Consider the following 19,565-nt stretch of genomic DNA (forward strand, 5'->3'; position numbering starts at 1 on the left):
TTAGCAATGAAATCATGCATAACTGAAAGATATAAACAATAAATGTGTATCAACAGCATAGCGTAGAGTACAGAAAAACAAACCTCATGCCCGGCACATGGATCGTGTCGGAACCAACATCTATATCTTTGCGGCCCGCGCAAGGTCGTTTATTTTCGCTTAGAACTGTTTTTGGAACACAAAAATATTCGAAAATTAATCAAAATTCAACCAAAAATATGTATTGTGTTGTGGCCGAAAGAACGAATTAAATGCTTTTTGTTTTTGTGGCATCTGAACTTGACATTGAATCTGTTTGGCGATAAGCTTTGCTTTCAGCCTCCATCTCATGATCTCACGCTTTGTTTTTTTTCCCGCCGTCTGCTCCGCCAGTCCGCTCCCCAGACTGGGAGAGTCATCCTCCCCTTCTTGCTACCACACAACTGTACTTGGGGGCACGTGACGGCACAACTCTGGCCTGATAAGGCGACTCCGCTGTCAGCTGACCCGAACCAATACTTACATAATCCTCAGATTTGACTCAAAATTCGAATTAGTTTTTGGAAAATATTTACAATGCATTTTATTGGAAGCAGACAAATATTTCACTCGTGGGGGAGGGGGATTATTATGGATGGGGAACGGGGGACTCTTAACATGTCGCACAAAGGTATTCGTACAATATAATTAATATATAGTATATAGTTAAATAAATACATGTTAATGTACGGTGTATGTATATAAGTGAGGATGTTTAGATAGAGAAACGAAACAAAGTATCAATATCAGTTTCAATAAACTTTCAAACAACATTTCTGATGACTAATCATCTTATAAACAATGTTAAATTAAATAAAGAAAGACTTCATCTTGACAAAAAATCCAAAAATATAATGATACTGACATTTAAGGGATCCTCTATCTGGGTGTTTAGATGTTTTATGTGCTGGGTTGTGGATTTGAGAATGTGTTTATAACTAGATCAGGACGCAGCAGACTTGGCCATTTTCGCAATCGGTTCCCGGGCGGAGGAGCCTTTGGTGGCATCGGTCCATGCACTCTCCAAAGTGCTGCGCGCAGGGCGCTGGTCTAACCGGCACTGCAACGGCAACGGGAGGATGACATTTTGGTGGGACAGACATAAATGGATGTGGGATTCAGGTTATTAAAGTTAATTCAATTACAAAAGAAGATACCAATTACAAGTGGGGAGTTCGAACTGATGGCAGTATGGTATTGGGTTATTTGTATATGGACTTTAAGCAGAACACCTTCCAATTCAAATACTCACGTTCGTAGCAGCACTCCACATCGTGACCGGCGCTTGTGGGGCATAGGCCCTTGTTGGTGGTCGGCTCCATACAATCGGTGGTCGCCACACACAGTCCGCCCACCAGCACACACTGTCGATCGTTGGGATACACGCGCACTCCCTGCAGCACTGCGGTTTCAGAGGGTAATTAGCAACATGTCCACTTTACCACAGACCGAGGAATTGGCACACTTACTGTACACTTCGGGGTCATCCACATTGTTTGTGTCAGTGTTCGCGGCGACCATATCCAGCATTGTTGTTGCGGCGGCCACCAGCAGGCAGCCCAGCAGCAGGCTCTTCCTCGGCGACATATTCAGCGGCTGTATATACGTGGCGTATACTTGATATTCGTAAGCGATGCGCTTTTGATCTGTTTCAAGCACTTTTACAGTTCGTTCTTCGATCACTAGTCACTAGTGGATTACTTCCGTTCGATGGCGCTGGTTACGATGAACTGATCCCCAGCCGATGTATTTCAACGAAAAAATACTATTCCGCAGAGAGGGAAACACTGCACCATGGGATCAATTACCGGATTTTCTAAACAAAAATCATGTGTGAAAAATGGTTTTCTTATCACATTCATATTAAACTTTGGTAATTCTTATTTTTAATAATATGTATTATTATGAATATTATACAAAATAATACAATTCTGTTAGAGTTGGATCTCTTGATTACAATACGATATGGTTATTTTAATTATATGTATGTTTATAATAACCATCAAATCAGATTACCTGCCCCATAGTGCGAGGTTTGAGAGAGGCAAAGAGAAAGCGTTTTGCACAACTGCCAGGCCACACACGCACACATTGGAACAGAGAGAGGCAACTAGTGCAGAATAGCGGGAGCTTGAGATTGTGGGTAGTTCTGTGGTGGGGAGTGGGGTCCTCCAGGAAGCTCGGATCAATTGAAGAGCGTGAGAGTTAGAAAATTGGCCAATTCTGACTCAGAACTTCTGAGTTTGGCGTCATTTGTCGCACGCAGAACAATGGGAGATATTTTTTAAGACTACAGATTTTTTTATTTTCAAAAATTTGTTATCACTTATTTCGTAAAATAAAGTTCTATGTATATTTTAAATATTTAATTTTATTTTATATCAAAAGCAGAAAGTTCCACATCAAACTCAATTCTATTAAAAAACATCACAAAATTTTTCTGCGTGTAGCAAAATCACTTAATGAATGGGACCCAACTGGAACTACAGGCGCCAATCAGCGATCATGATCCAAAAGAACGACAAAAGCCCCAAGAAGAAAACAACAAAAATAACCAGAGGAACAAATAACGAGATGGTTTGCATTTTATAAACCGCATTGAGCGAGGCCTAACGTGATTTTTCTGCAATCCGATCTGGTTTTTGGCCGACAAACACTCTTCACTCCATCCTTCCTCTCTTATCGGCGTTGTTTGTGTAATTTTCCAAAACAATTTGAATGAAATACGAGTTTGTGTGTGAAAAATAAACAAAATATATTACGCATACGCCGCATTGCCCCAGAAACATTGTTGTTTTTTTTGGAAACCCGCTGCCAGATGTGTTACCTTCATTGGATCTAAACAACAGAAGCTAGAATGAAAATTAAGTGGAAGCGAACCAATGAATGAACTAAATGTCTGACCTTCGATTGTTTATTTTATCCATATTTTTATCACTATTCTGAGATGCACCCAGATAGATAAATATACCTTAAACTCGTTGACCTTTTTTTATTAAGGTTGACTGGAGTGGTATTAATCATCTGAATCTGACTCCAGATCCTCTGATGATAATGTAATATTTACCTTTTGAAATCAAGTGGGAGCCCCACAGCACAAAATTCCCCTGAACTCGGTGGTTATCTGTTATGAACAGGCCTTCCCCACAAAATTTATTTAACAGAAATAAGAGAACTTCATCGAGAAGATCTTGAAGGACTATTTATTGTATCACAATGATATATATCTTCAGACTTTGATTTCTCAAGACCTTGATAACCGTTTCTTTAGGGAAAGTATGCCCGAAAAGGATCATGTTCTATGTGGATACAATTATCCCTGCACCAGAAATACCATCCTCACTTATAAATATTATATTAATTTGTAGTATTATTGCAACAGGTGGTTCCAACATTTTTTGTTGTGTTTTGTTCGATCAAAACACTTTCAAACTTTCTTAATTAAACGGCTTTTAAGCTTTCGCCAAAGTTTATGAAAACTTGAAGAAAACGTTGCCAGATTGGAATAAAAAGCTTCTTATCAAAGATTTTTACAATAAAAGCTCATCCAAGCTCCTTGTGTTTGGAGGTTGGAAAAAAGCTTATCGCTAGCTTTTGGATCAAAACTCCCTATTTCTTATAAACCATAAAAATCCCCACCATGAATCACTTTTGAATGAGTGCTTTTACATTTTTTTATATTTATTATTTATTATATTACTTAGTTATTCATCTAATTTCAGTTGAACTGGCATTTGAATGCATATGCACAAACAGATATCTTTCATTGTCAGTCTTTTTTTAGGGTAATCCTACGGCAACAAATACTTGGCTAACTGCCGTAAAACAGCAAATATCACAGAGATGGGTGGTTGGCAAAAACTCAGGTCGAAACTCAATGTCGTCACCTGCTGCTTATCGGTTAGTTGGCCGACTTTTGCAGTTCATTAACTGTAATTACACTACAGGTAACTGCAGGTGTCGGTGGCGGCGGCGGTGTGGCAGGCGGGGCACTAAGTTCACCGCCCTTGCTGTTGAATGGTATAACAAACACGCTCGTCTTGGCCGCATGCTGCATTTTGATGACAGTATCATAGCTGGGTGGGGCGAATTCACTGTACGATGGTGAGGGGGTTGGCGGCGCCCTCAATCCCTCGGTGGACTGTCCTCCAGCTGGACGACGACGCATGTCACGGCAGCGACGGTCCGAGCAGGCCATTAACATAAAGAAGGCAGCCAGGGCCAGAAAGGTGGCCACATACCACACAATTGTGATCACATCCATTGCTGTCTGGGATAGATCGTTGGATGACTCGACGACGGCTGAAATGAAAGAATACATTAAAATTAATAAAATTTAAACCGCAGACAGCTCATGTTTACATTTAACATTAAAATAAACCAACCAATAAAATAATTTAACAAAATAACACTAATTTTTCAGTACTCTTACACTCTGGTTATCATCCACTCGGATTGTTGATGGCTGTTTTGTGCTTCCAGTCACGAATTAGGGGTCTGGGGGCCAATAAAGTTTATGACGAAACTGCTAGAATCGCATAACTGTCTCGTCATCGAACTACGCTAATGGCCAAATGCGAAATTCGATCGGTTGGGTCTCTCAGCCAAAGTTGAAAGCCCAGCAATTAAACAGAAATGTGGATTTGATTGCTGACTCTAAGGGTTGCTGGTATAATAGAGCTATTACCTTGGTTATGAAACCAAGATCAGGAAAGGCTTCTTGAACTTTCGTAGAAATGTTTACATGAGATGCTGTGTGCACTGTCATTAATTCATATGGGATGTTTCCCATTTAAATTCTATCAGGTTCTAGAGGTAAACACTAGTGGAGTTACATATTTACACGAATTATCTAAACTGATCAAATTTGAATATGATAAGATAGGTTAAAAGTCACTAGTGTATAATAACAAAGGTTTATCAGACTTTATCTGTTCAAATTTGTTATTGACGGATAATGAAGGTTACCATACGGTATCAATTTTAGTTAATATATAGTTCCTCCTACAGGAGTTAAACTTAAATTCAGAATTCACAGGGAAAGAAAGGACACTCACTGTTCTTGTAGACAATTATCCGGGTGTTGTTCGTAATGGTATCTGGAAAGAGGTCCGCATCCGAAGTTCCGTTTGAGGAGGTGAGGTTATAGGGCTGCTGGCGGGAAGACTCGTTCAGGAAGTTCTCCAGGCTGAAGAGATAGGACTGACCGTGTACGCTGCCCGAGCTGGCGATGAGCACTGAAATGGAATGAAATAACCACGCCGAACCAAACCAAAACCGCATCGAATCGAATGGGAATCGGTGAATGGAATGGAAGGGAACGGAGCGGATGGGAGGTATTAGTGGCGATATCTGGAAATCAAGACGGAGCGGTGAGCTCACTGAATACGATCCTAGATAGCTTATCTTTCCGCCATGCGACGGCATAGATTTTCTTTCCGAATTTCAGGTGGGAGATTGCTAGGCCCAGTACCATCATTAAAACAACTCCAATCTGGACTGATAAGACGGTTTAAAAATAGACACTTCTAGAGAGGCGTTCCCCCCATAAATGAATCGTTAATTAAGCAGGTCTAGTGGTAATCTAGTGGTTAAGTTTACGACCACCTCACCACTTGACGATAAGAGTGCCCAACGACGACTCAGTGTCTGAGGTTTCTTTTTGGGATATTTCCCAGTCAGATATGGATAGAAATATTCTTTAGCCGGCAGAGTGTAGTGAGGTAGGTGTTATCCCGAGATTGTTTACCATTTCAGAACCGACTTGGAAAATATTTTTCGCCATCAAAACACAAACATCATAAAGCCAGTTAAGCTGCCGCCAATAAAATGTTGCGTTTTCTTTATCATTTCAAAAAGAATAACACCATTCGATGACAAGACAACGTTCTGCACACTTCTTTCTCGGTGGCCATATTTAATCAAGGAAGGTGGTGTGAGCCTTCAATTTTAATTTTTTTTACCAACCATACACGTTTATTGGTTGGGTGCGGAACCATAACAGCACACGGCACACAATCATTATTCAGAAAGTGTATCTTTACAATGTCTGTCAATAATTACTTGATTGCGGCCCCCTTTCGGCCTATCAATTTCACCACAAAACTGATGAAACTTCAGTCTCGCAATCTCACAAAAATTGTTGACCTAGGTTGGGGACGTCAGAGGCAGCCCGTCATTCCCACAACAACTTATTTTGGGGGTCTATCTGGAGAAGCGTTTCGGAACTGATTGTGAAATAACGCATACGCCCTGTTGTCAAGACAAATCATTTAAAAATAGATAAATGGCAAAATAAAGTTATTTTTGGTTAAAAACATTATCAAAATAGTCATTAAACTGGGAAGGGAATCTTTTCTCAGCAGAAAGCTAGACAGTCATGTGAAAATTCAGATCCCGAGGCAAATTCCCGAGGAGATGAATGGAATCTTTCCTCTTATCATAATATTTTCCATGTTGATAAAAATACAAATATTATCTTGTTGGTCCAAACAGTCAAGATTTATTTGTAAGTCTCTACAATCAACCCAACAACCCTGCTCCACTTCTACACGCACTTGATATACGGTTCTAGGTAGAAACTTTATACAACAAAATCTAAATATAAAGAGGTGTGTTAATTTTAGTCATAAGAATTTAATGGATATAAATTATTTGGAGTAGTGGGGGGTAACTTATTTATGGAGTGGCAAGTGGGCGCTGATAAGGTGGCAGGAAAGCGCGTGCAAACACCCCGCGACACGCTCAAATACCAAGACTAGCGGCAAAAACAAAATATTAGCAATTAAATTCTAATTAGCTACTAATGGCAAAACGTGCTCTGTTCAACGTCAGCAGTTCCAGTGGTGCAAGTGGTGGGGCAGGGCCAGCACCTGTGCAAATGAAGCCGATGGTGCTGACGGAATTTCAGAGTTGGTACCCGTATCAATGTCTCCCTTTTATATGCTCGAGTTAAATGTAAATTCCAATTACAAATAAAAACGAACTCCGTTTACCTTGAACTGGCTTTCTACTTAAGAAAGACGATTTTTGGGAATTTCCGTGATTTGTAGCCATTGTTTCCACTTAGCCAGGTAATGGAACACCTCACTTAATAACGTCATTAGGCATTAGAACTAGGGGATTGCCGTTTAACCGGTTCCCATATAGGCCGGGAAATGGCGATCCCCCTTCTTCTTGGAAAATGACACCCAAAATGAGGACACTGGCTATTGCCTTTATGATATTTATTAGACGATCACATGTCACCTAACCGGAGATCTTATCAACCGGAGATTAGCAGATGACGGGCCTCGTAAAGACTTCGTTAACTGGTTTACGATGTCTGGATATGGTCATGACGGCTCAACTTGCTCAAACAGTCATTTCGGTAATTATTATTAAGACTTGACTGATAAGACATTGGGGGATTACGGGTTTAAGGAGCTCTTAACTGGATAATACAACGTATACTTGCTCTGGGATTACTTGTAAAGACGCCATTTAGTAGATAGTAAAGTTCAATTATAGGGTAGGGAAAATCAATCAAGGAATCTCTGTCCAATAAATAACCAGAAAATGTTAATTCATGGTTTAATTATTTGCAATCAGCGAGGGATTGTAGAAGTTCGCGTTCACATAATTAGCATATGCTCGTCGGAGACTGGCTTTTATGTTTTTTTTATACATATTTATTGTATATCTGTTCATATGATGGGTTGAGAAGGCCTGGCTGGCACTCAGAGACTCACCTATCATAATTAACAGCATTGTCTGGATCGGAGCTGGTCGCTTGTATTCCATTTTAAAGGTATTCAGTTGTTTGTTTTTATTTTTATTTTTATTCACACACTTGTCGGCCTGAATGGCAATCAATAAATTTCCATAAATCGTTCACTTCACTCAGGAATTGCAGCGAACACCGGCAATTGACTCGGGATTGGAGGCACGGGGCTTGAACTTGGGCACACGGGTACAGGGACCAGGCGGCTGTTCCGGCGGATCGATCTTGCAGCTTCGACTGTGTATCGCAGACTGAACCAGTCGCTTGCTTTGCCCACAACTTTTAGTTAGAGCTGGTCTTGCTGATTCGTTTTTTCTGCCGTTTTTTGCCGTGTTTCCTCTGCGTCTTTGTGTGGCCCCCCGTGCGTATGAGTCACGCGGTCTCGACGGCTGCTTCCCGCTCTCCGCTTGGCGTGAAAGTAATTCCAACTATTGGTTAGAGCGGCGTATCTAATTGCTGGCCAAAACATCAAACAGAGGTGCGATTGTCGCCACCGCAAACCCCATGAATGGCTGGAGGTGTCCCAGGGCTTGGCTCTGGATTCTGCGGTTTTTTTCGCAACAATATTAAATACTAGAGCTTTTAAAGTTTATAAGCTATTTATAGCTATTGACATTTATTCGTCCAAATTCGATATTCTGTTTCGATTTAGGATGCTGAAGGAACTGCGCCATTAAGCCCCCTTATTATTAATTAATTGGAAAATATTTATGTGATTTATTATATTGACTTGTTAAAATTATCACTCCTGAAAACGATCAATTGATAAGACATCTTCCAAAATCAATACCTTTTATGCCTCAAATTTGCAAATATTTTTGTTTATTTTTGATCTTATATACTCCGTTAAATCGTGTCTGTATATTGGTTTGAATTTAAATTAAGGTCCCACTTAACAGTTTGTTTTAAAAATATACATTTGGGTCTCCGCAGAAACCCAGAAATCTCCGAAGTGCCGCTTCGATTAGGGTTATTTTTGGGCGTGATCGTTTCGGCCAACTCGCACCTACACGCCCCCCACTCCCAAGACGCTAATATGCAATGTGAATTTCAAGATTTGGGGCCTATCGAGCATCAGAACGAAGATTGAGTGATATTTCTACGATATGGGACAGTTTCTTGACTCCGGATGATCGATGATGGAACTTCTTATCGGGCTACTTGACCAAATTAAAGGCCAAAATCAGATTGTGAGGAGATTATGACTCGCAATTGGCCATTTGATGCGTGTGACCCTGAACTTGATGGATATATCGATCGATCGTTTCGGCCCATTGTATGCGTGTTAAAATTGGCACCTGGGCGTTATATAGGGGGATGTCTAGACCAGCTACCGGTTGCCAAGAGGACCAAGCAATCGCTAATTGATTCGCACACACCGCGGCCCCCAAGGCAATTGGACAATTGTGGCCTGACATTGAACGGGGACACAGATTGGCCAGAATGGCTGGTTCGCAGCCATAACCAGTTTGGTCAATTGCTCCGAGTCAACGGCCATATGACCCCGCACGTGCCGCATCCGTTGGATGCGATCTATCTGTTGGTAACAAAGGAAAATCAAAGTCGGTGACGTTAGAAACCCGAGAAATTGATTAGACCGAAGATGACGCAGTGGCAACAGAAACAACTTACCCCACCTAATCGTGACCAATAATTGGTTTCTGCCAAATGAAAGGGGGGGATGGCCTGGCCGACTGGTTTTTTTCGGATAAGGCACGTGCTGATTCATGATGTGTGTCACCATGTGATGAAACCCAGCACCCGGCCACCAGGAGGATGATCGCCAGAGGAAGGCACTTTCCCCCCTGTACTTTCGACATGGTCGACTTGAGATTTAGTTGGTTTATTTATCAGTTAATACGTATTTGAGTGAGTTGCGTGTGTATACATATGAGTTAATTGGCTTAATACCTACTGACCACAAACGTGCTGCTTCGCTTGGATCTCTCCATTTTCATTGCAGTTACATATTTGGAGTAAATACTGTAGTTCATACATATCTCATGAGCACAGGTGCTTACTAATATAATTTCTTTTCTATTTCGACAATCTCGATTAAACAATTGACACTTTCGGCCCAGCTCACAACAAAGACATCTACAAGCGCGTGGTATACATAACATACGTCTATGCAGTACAGAAACAGGTACAACTATATGGAATACTTGGCCAATTGCTTTCTGGCCTTTCAGATGGAACGCCTGGACCTTGGAATATTTACGCTAGCTAATACAGTGACGAGTACATTGTGGCTTACTTATCAATAATTTTTTTTTTTGCTTAGATAAATAATTGATACATTTTGTAGAGTATTCTGTGTGTACATATACCTTCTGTGAGAATTCATCAGTGTGTAAACAATTCGACTTGCCAAAAGGCAGATTTAACAGCTGCACGATAAACATTCATAATACTCGTTTTGAAGAACATAAAACTTAAATATATACAATAGTAAAAATATGGAGATTCTCAGTAAGAGTATTTCGGAATCGGTTCGTAGTGAACACATTGACAAAATAGACGTTCGATCGCTAACGCTAATCACAAAACATAAAATCAGTCCTAACATATTTACATGGAATGCTGATCTGTTTAGAGAGATAAAATTACCTAATAGGACTAATACAACAAGTGTGCGATGCCAAGTACTTGCTGATCTGGCACAAATCGGAACTAATCCTGTCGCAAGTCTTTATCTGTCCGGGAAAAGGGACTCGTAACTAGGTGGCAGATCCTTCGGTGTTGCTGGATGCTGGTGTTGGGAATCGTGCTCGGACAGTACACCGTCGTCGTACTGCGCAGCTGAGGGCAACTCTATTGTGGGTACATCCGACTGGAAACAAATATGAACAATTAAATTATGATAAGGATCAACTAAAGTGCACCCACTTACCCTTGCCCGTCGCTGATCGAAACGTGCGGCGGAGGCCTCGTGTGCCCGCTGTTGCACTGTAATGCAGTTCCAATATTTCCAACAGATCCACACGCAGAAACCCACGCCCAGCATGGTAAAGATAAGCGATGTCAGCGCCGAAATGGCCACATTGGCCGTGTCGTACTCTTCTGGCACCACAGCATCATGGAAGCAGGTGCCCTCATCGCGACATGGATACAGGCAATTGGTGATGTTGTCCCGCACAAAGTGCCTCGAAATGCACGAATACTGGTCATTGGGATCGCACAGGAAGTCGCCGTTGAACTGGCACTCGGAGTGGGCAGTGAGAACCATTCGCAGTTCGAGTGGGTCGCCGAGAATGTGCCTCGCTTTGTCGATAAATATGTGCACATTAACTTCACGGTCCCGCTGGTCAAAGATTAGCCGTCCGGCGGGCCCATCGATGGAGATGTCCGTGCAGATGCGCTCGCTGGGCGACCGATTTCCGCTGCTGAACTGGATATAGTCGATGCACTTATTCGTCACTGGATCCCGCCGAAACTTGAGCCGTGTTATGATGGTGTAAATTCCTCGCGGCGGGCGCTCATTAGTCACTACTCTAAACTGGCAGTCATACTTTATCCTATTACCCCCATGGCCGTGGGGTAGTGTTACATTCCAAGCCTGTGTTACAATTGATCCGGAGTCATCATCGAACTCCAGTCGCAGTGTGGGGTCGCCACGGAAAGGCTTGGCCAGTGTGTAGATTAGCTTGTCTGAGCACATGTTATCCTGGAGACGCACTGGAAAAAGGGATTAGCATTCAATGCGTCGTAGAACAAACGAGGACTTACCATTTTTGTAGGCACTAGTAAGGCCCACCAATAGCGCCAGTGGCCAAACTGTTTTGATACACAAATTGACCATTTTGGCACTGGAACAATAGTGTGCCAGAGTGGCCAGGAATATACAATTAATTATATCCCTATCGGGACTCAGATTTCGTTGACCAACATTGACCCAAGTTGTTATAGTTCAGGGGTCACTGAAAAAATTAGGGATGCCACATCTGTTAAATGGGCTGCCAGATCGTTGAAATGCTTCAGTTGCTCCAAAACTGTATCAAATTTGAAAAGGGAGTATTCTGGCAACGCTCTCTTGCAAAAAAAAAATTTAAATCAGTTTTATCCAATTTTTATGTATATTTTTATACCCCCACAAAAATTTGAAAATTTTGGATCCAAATTTCTGTCCCAAGGTTTTGATGCAGATTGGTAGGGAATCCCATTACAAATTTTTTGAGGTACTCCGCTCCATGATCGGGTGGAAATTGGGGAAGATATAGACATCGGAAGTGGCCATTTGCGGATATCCCGGATTTCACAAGGGGTACCCCCACAAAAATTTGAAAAATATGGATCCAAAATTTCGTTCCAAGGTTTTGATGTAGATTGATGGGGAATCGAACTACTAATCTTTTAAGGTACTCCGCTCGATGATCGGATGGAAATTGGGGAAGATATAGACATCGGAAGTGGCCATTTGGGGATATCTCGGATTTCACAAGGGGTACCCCCACAAAAACTTGAAAAATATGGATCCAAAATTTCGTTCCAAGGTTTTGATGTAGATTGATGGGGAATGGAACTACAAATCTTTTAAGGTACTCCGCTCCATGATCGGGTGGAAATTGGGGAAGATATAGACATCGGAAGTGGCCATTTGGGGATATCCCGGATTTCACAAGGGGTACCCCCACAAAAACTTGAAAAATATGGATCCAAAATTTCGTTCCAAGGTTTTGATGTAGATTGATGGGGAATCGAACTACTAATCTTTTAAGGTACTCCGCTCGATGATCGGATGGAAATTGGGGAAGATATAGACATCGGAAGTGGCCATTTGGGGATATCCCGGAATTCACAAGGGGTACCCCCACAAAAACTTGAAAAATATGGATCCAAAATTTCGTTCCAAGGTTTTGATGTAGATCGATGGGGAATCGAACTACAAATCTTTTAAGGTACTCCGCTCGATGATCGGATGGAAATTGGGGAAGATATAGACATCGGAAGTGGCCATTTGGGGATATCCCGGATTTCACAAGGGGTACCCCCACAAAAACTTGAAAAATATGGATCCAAAATTTCGTTCCAAGGTTTTGATGTAGATCGATGGGGAATCGAACTACAAATCTTTTAAGGTACTCCGCTCGATGATCGGATGGAAATTGGGGAAGATATAGACATCGGAAGTGGCCATTTGGGGATATCCCGGATTTCACAAGGGGTACCCCCACAAAAACTTGAAAAATATGGATCCAAAATTTCGTTCCAAGGTTTTGATGTAGATTGATGGGGAATGGAACTACAAATCTTTTAAGGTACTCCGCTCCATGATCGGGTGGAAATTGGGGAAGATATAGACATCGGAAGTGGCCATTTGGGGATATCCCGGATTTCACAAGGGGTACCCCCACAAAAATTTGATAAATACGGATCCAAAATTTCGTTCCAAGGGTTTGATGTAGATTGATGGGGAATGGGACTACAAATCTTTTAAGGTACTCCGCTCGATGATCGGATGGATATTGGGGAAGATATAGACATCGGAAGTGGCCATTTGGGGATATCCCGGATTTCACAAGGGGTACCCCCACAAAAATTTGATAAATACGGATCCAAAATTTCGTTCCAAGGTTTTGATGCAGATTGGTGCGGAATCGAACTACAAATCTTTTAAGGTACTCTGCTCCATGATCGGATGGATATTGGGGAAGATATAGACATCGGAAGTGGCCATTTGGGGATATCTCGGATTTCACAAGGGGTACCCCCACAAAAACTTGAAAAATATGGATCCAAAATTTCGTTCCAAGGTTTTGATGCAGATTGGTGTGGAATCGAACTACAAATCTTTTAAGGTACTCTGCTCCATGATCGGGTGGAAATTGGGAAAGATATAGACATCGGAAGTGGCCATTTGGGGATATCCCGGATTTCACAAGGGGTACCCCCACAAAAACTTGAAAAATATGGATCCAAAATTTCGTTCCAAGGTTTTGATGTAGATCGATGGGGAATCGAACTACAAATCTTTTAAGGTACTCCGCTCCATGATCGGGTGGAAATTGGGGAAGATATAGACATCGGAAGTGGCCATTTGGGGATATCCCGGATTTCACAAGGGGTACCCCCACAAAAATTTGATAAATACGGATCCAAAATTTCGTTCCAAGGTTTTGATGCAGATTGGTGCGGAATCCTACTACAAATCTTTTAAGGTACTCCGCTGGAAATTGGGAAAGATATAGACATCGGAAGTGGCCATTTGGGGATATCTCGGATTTCACAAGGGGTACCCCCACAAAAACTTGAAAAATATGGATCCAAAATTTCGTTCCAAGGTTTTGATGCAGATTGATGGGGAATCGAACTACAAATCTTTTAAGATATTCTGCTCGAGGAGAGGATATAAACTAAAAAAATTCTCCATTTATCTCACAGTAAAACTGTTTCGTTTTGTGCGTCCCTGGCAACCCTATTTCGCCAACCCTGGATTGCAACCATGTTCTTCAAAGTGGTATATTCAAACAGGAGATTGGTCACTATTCTTCCAATTGCTTTGGTTCGCTAATGAAATTAAGACGATGTTGCCCACTTCAGCAAAGCAGTCGAAAATAGATACTTCGGCGGGGATGGCTGCTACACCAAGTACCAGCAACTCGACTGTGGCAACGGCCAAACCATCTTCTAACCCGCACAGCGTCCTGGTGCACAGCAAACAACGGGGTAATCCCATTCTTAAGTCCATCCAAAATGTGCCCCTGGAATACCGGGACGATATTGTGCCAGACTACGTGGTGGGCAGGACCTCCTGCGTTCTGTATCTGTCGCTGAAGTACCACAATCTCAACCCGGATTACATTTGCCAGCGACTGAAGACTCTTGGCAAGATGTACGACTTGCGAGTGCTTCTTGTCCAAGTGGATACGCCGGAACCACACAATGCCCTCAAAAGTTTAACAAGAATTTCCCTGCTAGCCGACCTCACTATGATGCTGGCCTGGAATCATGAAGAAGCTGGCAAAATTATTGAGACCTATAAGCAGTTTGAGAAGCGCCCACCCGACTTGATAATGGAACGGGTAGAGTCTAATCCGCATCAAAAGGTGAAGAATATCTAATATATGCTGTACGGTTAAAAACAACTCTATATTTCAGCTGGTTACTGCTCTAACCAACATTAAGCCGGTGAACAAAACAGACGCTGTTACTCTACTGCAGACCTTTGGCAATCTGGGCAATATCATCACCGCCAGCGAGGAACGACTATCCCAGGTGATAGGCTTGGGACCCCGCAAGGCCAAAAAGTTACATAAAACCCTCCAAGAACCATTTCTTAGCAAGTAGCTTTCCATCTGGTGTTATAAACACATCCATTCTCTCGGGGGAATACTTTAATTTCTCGTTAGGACATTTTGTACAAAAAACCAAGTTCCGTTATTGTTAAGTCACTTAAATATACCACACATTAGTCTAGCTACTCGGTCATTTTCCACACCTTGATGGTGCCATCATCGCTGCATGATATTAGTTGTCCTTCCACCACAGGATTCCATTCTACCGAGTTCACATCCTGATCATGGGCACCCTCCTCAGCGGTAAGTTGTTCAAACGTTGGCTCATCCCGTTTGGAATCGCTGGTTTCCTTAAATATCCGAATGCCGTCGTCGCCGCAGGCAGTCGCTATCAAGTTCGTTAACTTGCACCAGGAAACGTCGTAGATGGCCCGTGAATGTTGTCCGGAGATTGTACAGACACACTTCCACACTGTCTGCTTGTCGGGAGTGGCTACTCCCGCATCATTGCCAGGATGGTATGCTTGCCAGATCTTAAGAGAGGTGTCGTCACTGCAAGAGACCAAACGCTCTCCAGTAGCATCAAAGTCGATACTCCAAACGGTGCTCGTGTGAGAAGATAATGTGGCAACGCAGTCCCAGTCGCTGTCCAGAGCGTCCTCCGCAAACATCTTAATAGTATTGTCGTAGGAGGCAGATGCTAGAAGCTCTTTGGTCGGGTGCCATACCACTCGCTTCACGTCCTGTGTGTGCGGATTTAGAACAGCAGCGCACTCAAATTCATCATCGCCGGCCACCTCCCAGATCCACACTGACTTATCTCGCGAGCAGGTGGCCAGCAAGCCGCCAGAACGTGACCAGCTCACGCTCTTCACCTCGTTTTCGTGTCCCTCCAACGTTGCATTGCACTCAAATTCTCCAGAAGATTTTGACCAGATGGCGGTAGTTCCATCAAAGCTTGCCGAGGCCAAGTACTGTCCGCATGGTGACCAACGAATTTCCCGGATGGTACGCTTGTGTCCATCGGAGAGAATGGTTTTTGTGGTCCATGTATTTCCGTTCAAAGACCAAATGCGGATGGCCTTGTCCTCGCCGCAGGAGGCGAATACGTTGCCTTTTGGATGCCATGCCACCCCCCAAATGCGTCCTTTGTGGCCCTGTAGCGTGTGCTCTAGATTTAGACGTCCCATATCGGCTTAAATAGATAAATCACTGTCCGATTTGTGATAACAAAGGCGCATGTAAGAAGAGGAAGCGCTAGGCACATAGTAACAGCTGATGGCAGTGATGGACAACGTAGAAATTCCGTGATTCGATCACAGTGACTGTTCACAGTGACTTTAAAGTGTTGGAAAACACTTGAACACTTTCCAATATCTATTGTGTTTTTGTGATTTGCTGCTGATAAGAAAATGAACGGATTGATTGTATTTAACAGCGCCAACGACGTCGTGTACCAAAAGTTAAATCTCCCGCTAGCACAAAAGATCAGCGATGTGGCAATCGCCCAAGGCTTGCTCCCTGCGGGAGTCCAGGAAACTGGTTGCGTGGTGGACAGCAACATATTGCTGCAGATTTTTAGCCCCATTGTGGGCTCGCAACGGATAATGCAGTGCCAATTTGACAACGCCTATGCCAGCCTCCAGTGCGAGCAAGGATTCAACCTGGTTTTCGGGGAACTGCTTGGATTCACTTTTCTGAAGATTGGACACATACCCGTGGAGCAACTGGGACGACAGATGGGTGTGGCCATCACCCTCACCCGCTACTGCTATGGAGCCAATCTATTTGCCGCCCAGGCGGGTGCCATGCAGCAAGAGCTTTTGACGCAGTGCCTCGACTGCTACGAAACACTGTTGTGGCAGGAGGATCAGGCCTACCTCCTGGAGTCCATGCCCAAGCTGCTGATCAACGCAGAGCTGAAGAGAACGGTTCACCTAACGCTGGATGCCACACTGGAGCAGCTACGTCAGGCGGGTCTCCCTAGGGCCCATGCGCTACTGATCGTTTCCAACAAACTGGTTGCCGCCAACAGCACCCGACAGGCTCTTCCGCTAGCCGCCTCGGATCTGCTCTTTCTCAGCCTGATGTCGCGAGCTCTGCAATCACCCAAGTCGCCAGCCCATCGAGCTGTGGCCGTGTTCCTTCAAGGCGTCTCTCACGATGTGAACTCCGGATGCGTCCCGAGTATTGTGCACATTTCTCGATTGCACGGCAACCAGGTCCTGCTGCAGGTCATCGAGTATTCCAGCATGCCGCTGACCAGCTGTATCTACGATACGTTTTTCGTCTTCCAAAAGATTATCACCGTACAGCACCAAGGCGATTCTGATGCTTTAAAGCCCGCCTATGAGAACCTGGAATCCTTTGTGGGCCAAACTCTGACGGCTCTGAAGAGATACCTTAAGCAGAGGCCGGAGGATTTGGAAAATTGCATAAAAAAGTTTTCCGCAAAGTGGGAGAATCTACGAAAGATGTATAGTGAATACTTTAAGAACTTTGAACGCGAGCTTCTCGTTAGGATCGAGTCCAATCTGCCGTCTTTCGGAGAGGAATTGAAACATCTTTTTACCCTGGCCTGCTGTGACAGCTCAAGTGTCCACGAACTGGACCAACTATCTGATACGGCAGCAAATGTGGAAGCAAAGCTCTTAGAATTTGCCGAGTTTTTGGCGGTCAAGGCCACAAGGAACATATCTATTGATGCTTATCTTGAGGACTTTCCGGGTTTAGTGCATTTCATGTATGTGAACCGCAGCAAGGGACAGATGCTGGCTCCGGATTTGCGGCCCAACCAACTAGTACCAAAAACAAAGCTCTGGAGCATGGTGGAAATCGCCCGAAGTTACCTAAAGAAGGGTCAGACCACAGTTATTTGGAAGGACAAGGCCTTCCACTACTCATACTTTCTGTGGTTTGAAGATCAGTCGGGTAGCATTTTAAACTCCACACTCGATCTACAACAGCACTTTCTGTCAACGGGTGCAGCCAGTGGACAAAAGTCACCGACAGAGCCCGGTGCCCTCACCATGGACTACTACCATGATTTGGCTGAACTGTGCTTTCCCAAGCTGACGCCGGCCAAAGTGCGGGTCTACGAACTCTACTGCATACATTTGGGCCTGGTCACCGCCACCTGTGCCGTGGAGCACGCCAGACGACTGGTAGCCACAATTAGCGATGTGGTTGGGGAGGAGACTTTTTAAATTAACCATTTTTTAGTTAACTATTTTTGTGTAAACATTCCATGTATCATTTTTAGCGCTATGTCGCTCGATTCTAGTCAATTCACGAGGCTCCTTGAGGAGACAAACCATGCGAAAATTTTATGTTTTATGGACAACTATTCATTGTTATAGGCTACTCATAGATATACAAAAAATATTCTTCATGATATGCAATAAAAACAACGTATAACCTATTTATTGGGTTTCAGGTGCCTTCTTCAGTTCCTCCAACTTCTCCAAAAAGAACGATTTTCGGGCAGTCAATGGCATTGACTTTTGTCGCAACAAGTAGTTTTCGTTTCCCAAGGCAGTGTAGGTGTCGTCTCCAATTAGGTCCCTCAGGGCAATGTTCTTTTTCAAATGCTTATCATAGTAGCTGACCCCAGCAGCTACAAATTTGGGACCCATGGACGCCAGTGTCTTGTCAATATCAGCATCCGTGGAGACCTGGTTAAAGTCTTTCATAAAGGACCACATACCGACTCCAAAAAGTCCAAGGATGCTGTACAGAACGAAACGGATCTAGGATTGAAGGAAATATTAGAACCTGTTGTGTTCTAGAAACGTTTCCAAGCTTACACTTCCATGGCGGGCAAATAGATTAAGTCGCAGGTTCAGGTAGTGACCCATGGTGTACACCATGAGGAAGCTAACACTGGGGAATATGGAATTCAGCAACACTCGATGGGTCTGTAGCTGCAGCACAGTTTTAGTCAATCCGAAAACCTGCTCATCTTCGTTCAGGACGATGGCCTCTTCCAACAGCTTGCCGCTGGGGGAACTCCAGTTGATCTGCTGATCCCTAAAGCGAATATCCGCCCGCTTTATCTCTTCCGGACTGGTGTACCCATAGTTAACGGGTATTCCCACGGCACCGCCGAAACGCATCTTGGTCGTGCCCGCCTGGAAGAGATCGAATCCGAAGACTGTGAAGGGCTTCACGAACTTGCGCTCAAAGGGACCCAGTCCTAGCAGATCCTCCGCCTTCTCCAGGCGCTGCTGTACATCCGGTGGAACAGGACGCTCCACACCATTTCTGAAATGGAACACTTGGCTATTATTTATGATCCCAATCGAATGTTATTTTGTACCCACTGATAGCATTGCACAAACTGCTGGTAATACTTCAGGCCGAATGTGTGGGGCAGGAAATTTCCCACAAACAGTGCAACTGTTGTGCTTCCTGCCGTATAAAACACCAGTCGTCGTCCTAGTTCAGTCTTAAAAAAGGAGAAAAATCCTCCACCGGATTTTAGTTTCGGCTTCATATTTGCACGCCAGTTGTTTTGTAATCGCAGTGTGGAAGAAAAAGCAAATTTTTAA

The 19,565-nt window shown here is 43.5% G+C and overlaps 7 protein-coding genes across 9 annotated transcripts; 2 read left to right on the forward strand and 5 right to left on the reverse strand.

Annotated features, from left to right (window-relative positions):
* Window positions 1–532: 532 nt before the first annotated feature.
* LOC6494946 (U-scoloptoxin(19)-Tl1a) lies at window positions 533–1,760 on the reverse strand. 3 transcript variants are annotated; one of them, XM_014907596.3, is made up of 4 exons: window positions 1,488–1,760; window positions 1,271–1,420; window positions 1,183–1,198; window positions 905–1,078 (listed from the first exon to the last, which is right to left on the reverse strand). In XM_014907596.3, the coding sequence occupies exons 1-4, from the start codon at window positions 1,603–1,605 to the stop codon at window positions 1,069–1,071; spliced, it is 294 nt and encodes a 97-aa protein (XP_014763082.1). In that variant the 5' UTR covers window positions 1,606–1,760; the 3' UTR covers window positions 905–1,068. The 3 variants fall into 3 exon arrangements, with proteins under 3 accessions (XP_001959348.1, XP_014763082.1, XP_014763081.1); XM_001959312.4 differs by lacking the exon at window positions 1,183–1,198 and having other exon boundaries at window positions 533–1,078; window positions 1,488–1,756; XM_014907595.3 differs by having other exon boundaries at window positions 975–1,198.
* A 1,918-nt stretch (window positions 1,761–3,678) lies between these two features.
* Window positions 3,679–8,057, reverse strand: LOC6494945. Its single transcript, XM_001959313.4, has 3 exons — window positions 7,749–8,057; window positions 5,076–5,255; window positions 3,679–4,320 (listed from the first exon to the last, which is right to left on the reverse strand). Exons 1-3 carry the CDS (start codon window positions 7,798–7,800, stop codon window positions 3,920–3,922), a joined length of 633 nt encoding a protein of 210 aa, XP_001959349.2. The 5' UTR covers window positions 7,801–8,057; the 3' UTR covers window positions 3,679–3,919.
* Window positions 8,058–9,607: 1,550 nt separating this feature from the next.
* On the reverse strand, window positions 9,608–11,718 carry LOC6494944. Its single transcript, XM_001959314.4, has 3 exons — window positions 11,510–11,718; window positions 10,674–11,458; window positions 9,608–10,613 (listed from the first exon to the last, which is right to left on the reverse strand). Exons 1-3 carry the CDS (start codon window positions 11,580–11,582, stop codon window positions 10,473–10,475), a joined length of 999 nt encoding a protein of 332 aa, XP_001959350.1. The 5' UTR covers window positions 11,583–11,718; the 3' UTR covers window positions 9,608–10,472.
* Window positions 11,719–14,193: 2,475 nt separating this feature from the next.
* LOC6495669 (DNA excision repair protein ERCC-1) lies at window positions 14,194–15,196 on the forward strand. The gene is made up of 2 exons (XM_001959315.4): window positions 14,194–14,826; window positions 14,879–15,196. The coding sequence occupies exons 1-2, from the start codon at window positions 14,305–14,307 to the stop codon at window positions 15,065–15,067; spliced, it is 711 nt and encodes a 236-aa protein (XP_001959351.1). The 5' UTR covers window positions 14,194–14,304; the 3' UTR covers window positions 15,068–15,196.
* Window positions 15,097–16,304, reverse strand: LOC6494943 (probable cytosolic iron-sulfur protein assembly protein Ciao1). The gene has a single exon (XM_001959316.4). It carries the CDS (start codon window positions 16,203–16,205, stop codon window positions 15,198–15,200), a length of 1,008 nt encoding a protein of 335 aa, XP_001959352.1. The 5' UTR covers window positions 16,206–16,304; the 3' UTR covers window positions 15,097–15,197.
* Window positions 16,305–16,349: 45 nt separating this feature from the next.
* Window positions 16,350–18,341, forward strand: LOC6495670 (Hermansky-Pudlak syndrome 1 protein homolog). Its single transcript, XM_001959317.4, has one exon. It carries the CDS (start codon window positions 16,428–16,430, stop codon window positions 18,219–18,221), a length of 1,794 nt encoding a protein of 597 aa, XP_001959353.1. The 5' UTR covers window positions 16,350–16,427; the 3' UTR covers window positions 18,222–18,341.
* A 70-nt stretch (window positions 18,342–18,411) lies between these two features.
* On the reverse strand, window positions 18,412–19,542 carry LOC6494942 (transmembrane protein 177). The gene is made up of 3 exons (XM_001959318.4): window positions 19,338–19,542; window positions 18,822–19,278; window positions 18,412–18,764 (listed from the first exon to the last, which is right to left on the reverse strand). The coding sequence occupies exons 1-3, from the start codon at window positions 19,508–19,510 to the stop codon at window positions 18,438–18,440; spliced, it is 957 nt and encodes a 318-aa protein (XP_001959354.1). The 5' UTR covers window positions 19,511–19,542; the 3' UTR covers window positions 18,412–18,437.
* Window positions 19,543–19,565: the final 23 nt, after the last annotated feature.

Source organism: Drosophila ananassae, chromosome 3L (genome assembly GCF_017639315.1).
Source record: "Drosophila ananassae strain 14024-0371.13 chromosome 3L, ASM1763931v2, whole genome shotgun sequence".
Classification (NCBI taxonomy): domain Eukaryota; kingdom Metazoa; phylum Arthropoda; class Insecta; order Diptera; family Drosophilidae; genus Drosophila; species Drosophila ananassae.

Excerpts from the sequence above, each read along its gene's own strand:
- LOC6494946 (XM_001959312.4), bottom strand. The coding sequence starts at position 1,605 with ATGTCGCCGAGGAAGAGCCTGCTGCTGGGCTGCCTGCTGGTGGCCGCC. Across the intron at positions 1,421-1,487 it reads GGATGACCCCGAAGTGTACA|TGCTGCAGGGAGTGCGCGTG; the intron begins GTAAGTGTGCCA and ends CTGAAACCGCAG. Across the intron at positions 1,079-1,270 it reads TGTGGAGTGCTGCTACGAAC|TGCCGGTTAGACCAGCGCCC; the intron begins GTGAGTATTTGA and ends TTGCCGTTGCAG.
- LOC6494945 (XM_001959313.4), bottom strand. The coding sequence starts at position 7,800 with ATGGAATACAAGCGACCAGCTCCGATCCAGACAATGCTGTTAATTATG. Across the intron at positions 5,256-7,748 it reads AATGCTGTTAATTATGATAG|TGCTCATCGCCAGCTCGGGC; the intron begins GTGAGTCTCTGA and ends ATTCCATTTCAG. Across the intron at positions 4,321-5,075 it reads GATAATTGTCTACAAGAACA|CCGTCGTCGAGTCATCCAAC; the intron begins GTGAGTGTCCTT and ends CTTTCATTTCAG.
- LOC6494944 (XM_001959314.4), bottom strand. The coding sequence starts at position 11,582 with ATGGTCAATTTGTGTATCAAAACAGTTTGGCCACTGGCGCTATTGGTG. Across the intron at positions 11,459-11,509 it reads TACTAGTGCCTACAAAAATG|TGCGTCTCCAGGATAACATG; the intron begins GTAAGTCCTCGT and ends CCCTTTTTCCAG. Across the intron at positions 10,614-10,673 it reads TCGATCAGCGACGGGCAAGG|TCGGATGTACCCACAATAGA; the intron begins GTAAGTGGGTGC and ends ATTTGTTTCCAG.
- LOC6495669 (XM_001959315.4), top strand. The coding sequence starts at position 14,305 with ATGTTGCCCACTTCAGCAAAGCAGTCGAAAATAGATACTTCGGCGGGG. Across the intron at positions 14,827-14,878 it reads AGTCTAATCCGCATCAAAAG|CTGGTTACTGCTCTAACCAA; the intron begins GTGAAGAATATC and ends TCTATATTTCAG.
- LOC6494943 (XM_001959316.4), bottom strand. The coding sequence starts at position 16,205 with ATGGGACGTCTAAATCTAGAGCACACGCTACAGGGCCACAAAGGACGC.
- LOC6495670 (XM_001959317.4), top strand. The coding sequence starts at position 16,428 with ATGAACGGATTGATTGTATTTAACAGCGCCAACGACGTCGTGTACCAA.
- LOC6494942 (XM_001959318.4), bottom strand. The coding sequence starts at position 19,510 with ATGAAGCCGAAACTAAAATCCGGTGGAGGATTTTTCTCCTTTTTTAAG. Across the intron at positions 19,279-19,337 it reads CAGTTTGTGCAATGCTATCA|AAATGGTGTGGAGCGTCCTG; the intron begins GTGGGTACAAAA and ends GTTCCATTTCAG. Across the intron at positions 18,765-18,821 it reads TATTTGCCCGCCATGGAAGT|ATCCGTTTCGTTCTGTACAG; the intron begins GTAAGCTTGGAA and ends CTTCAATCCTAG.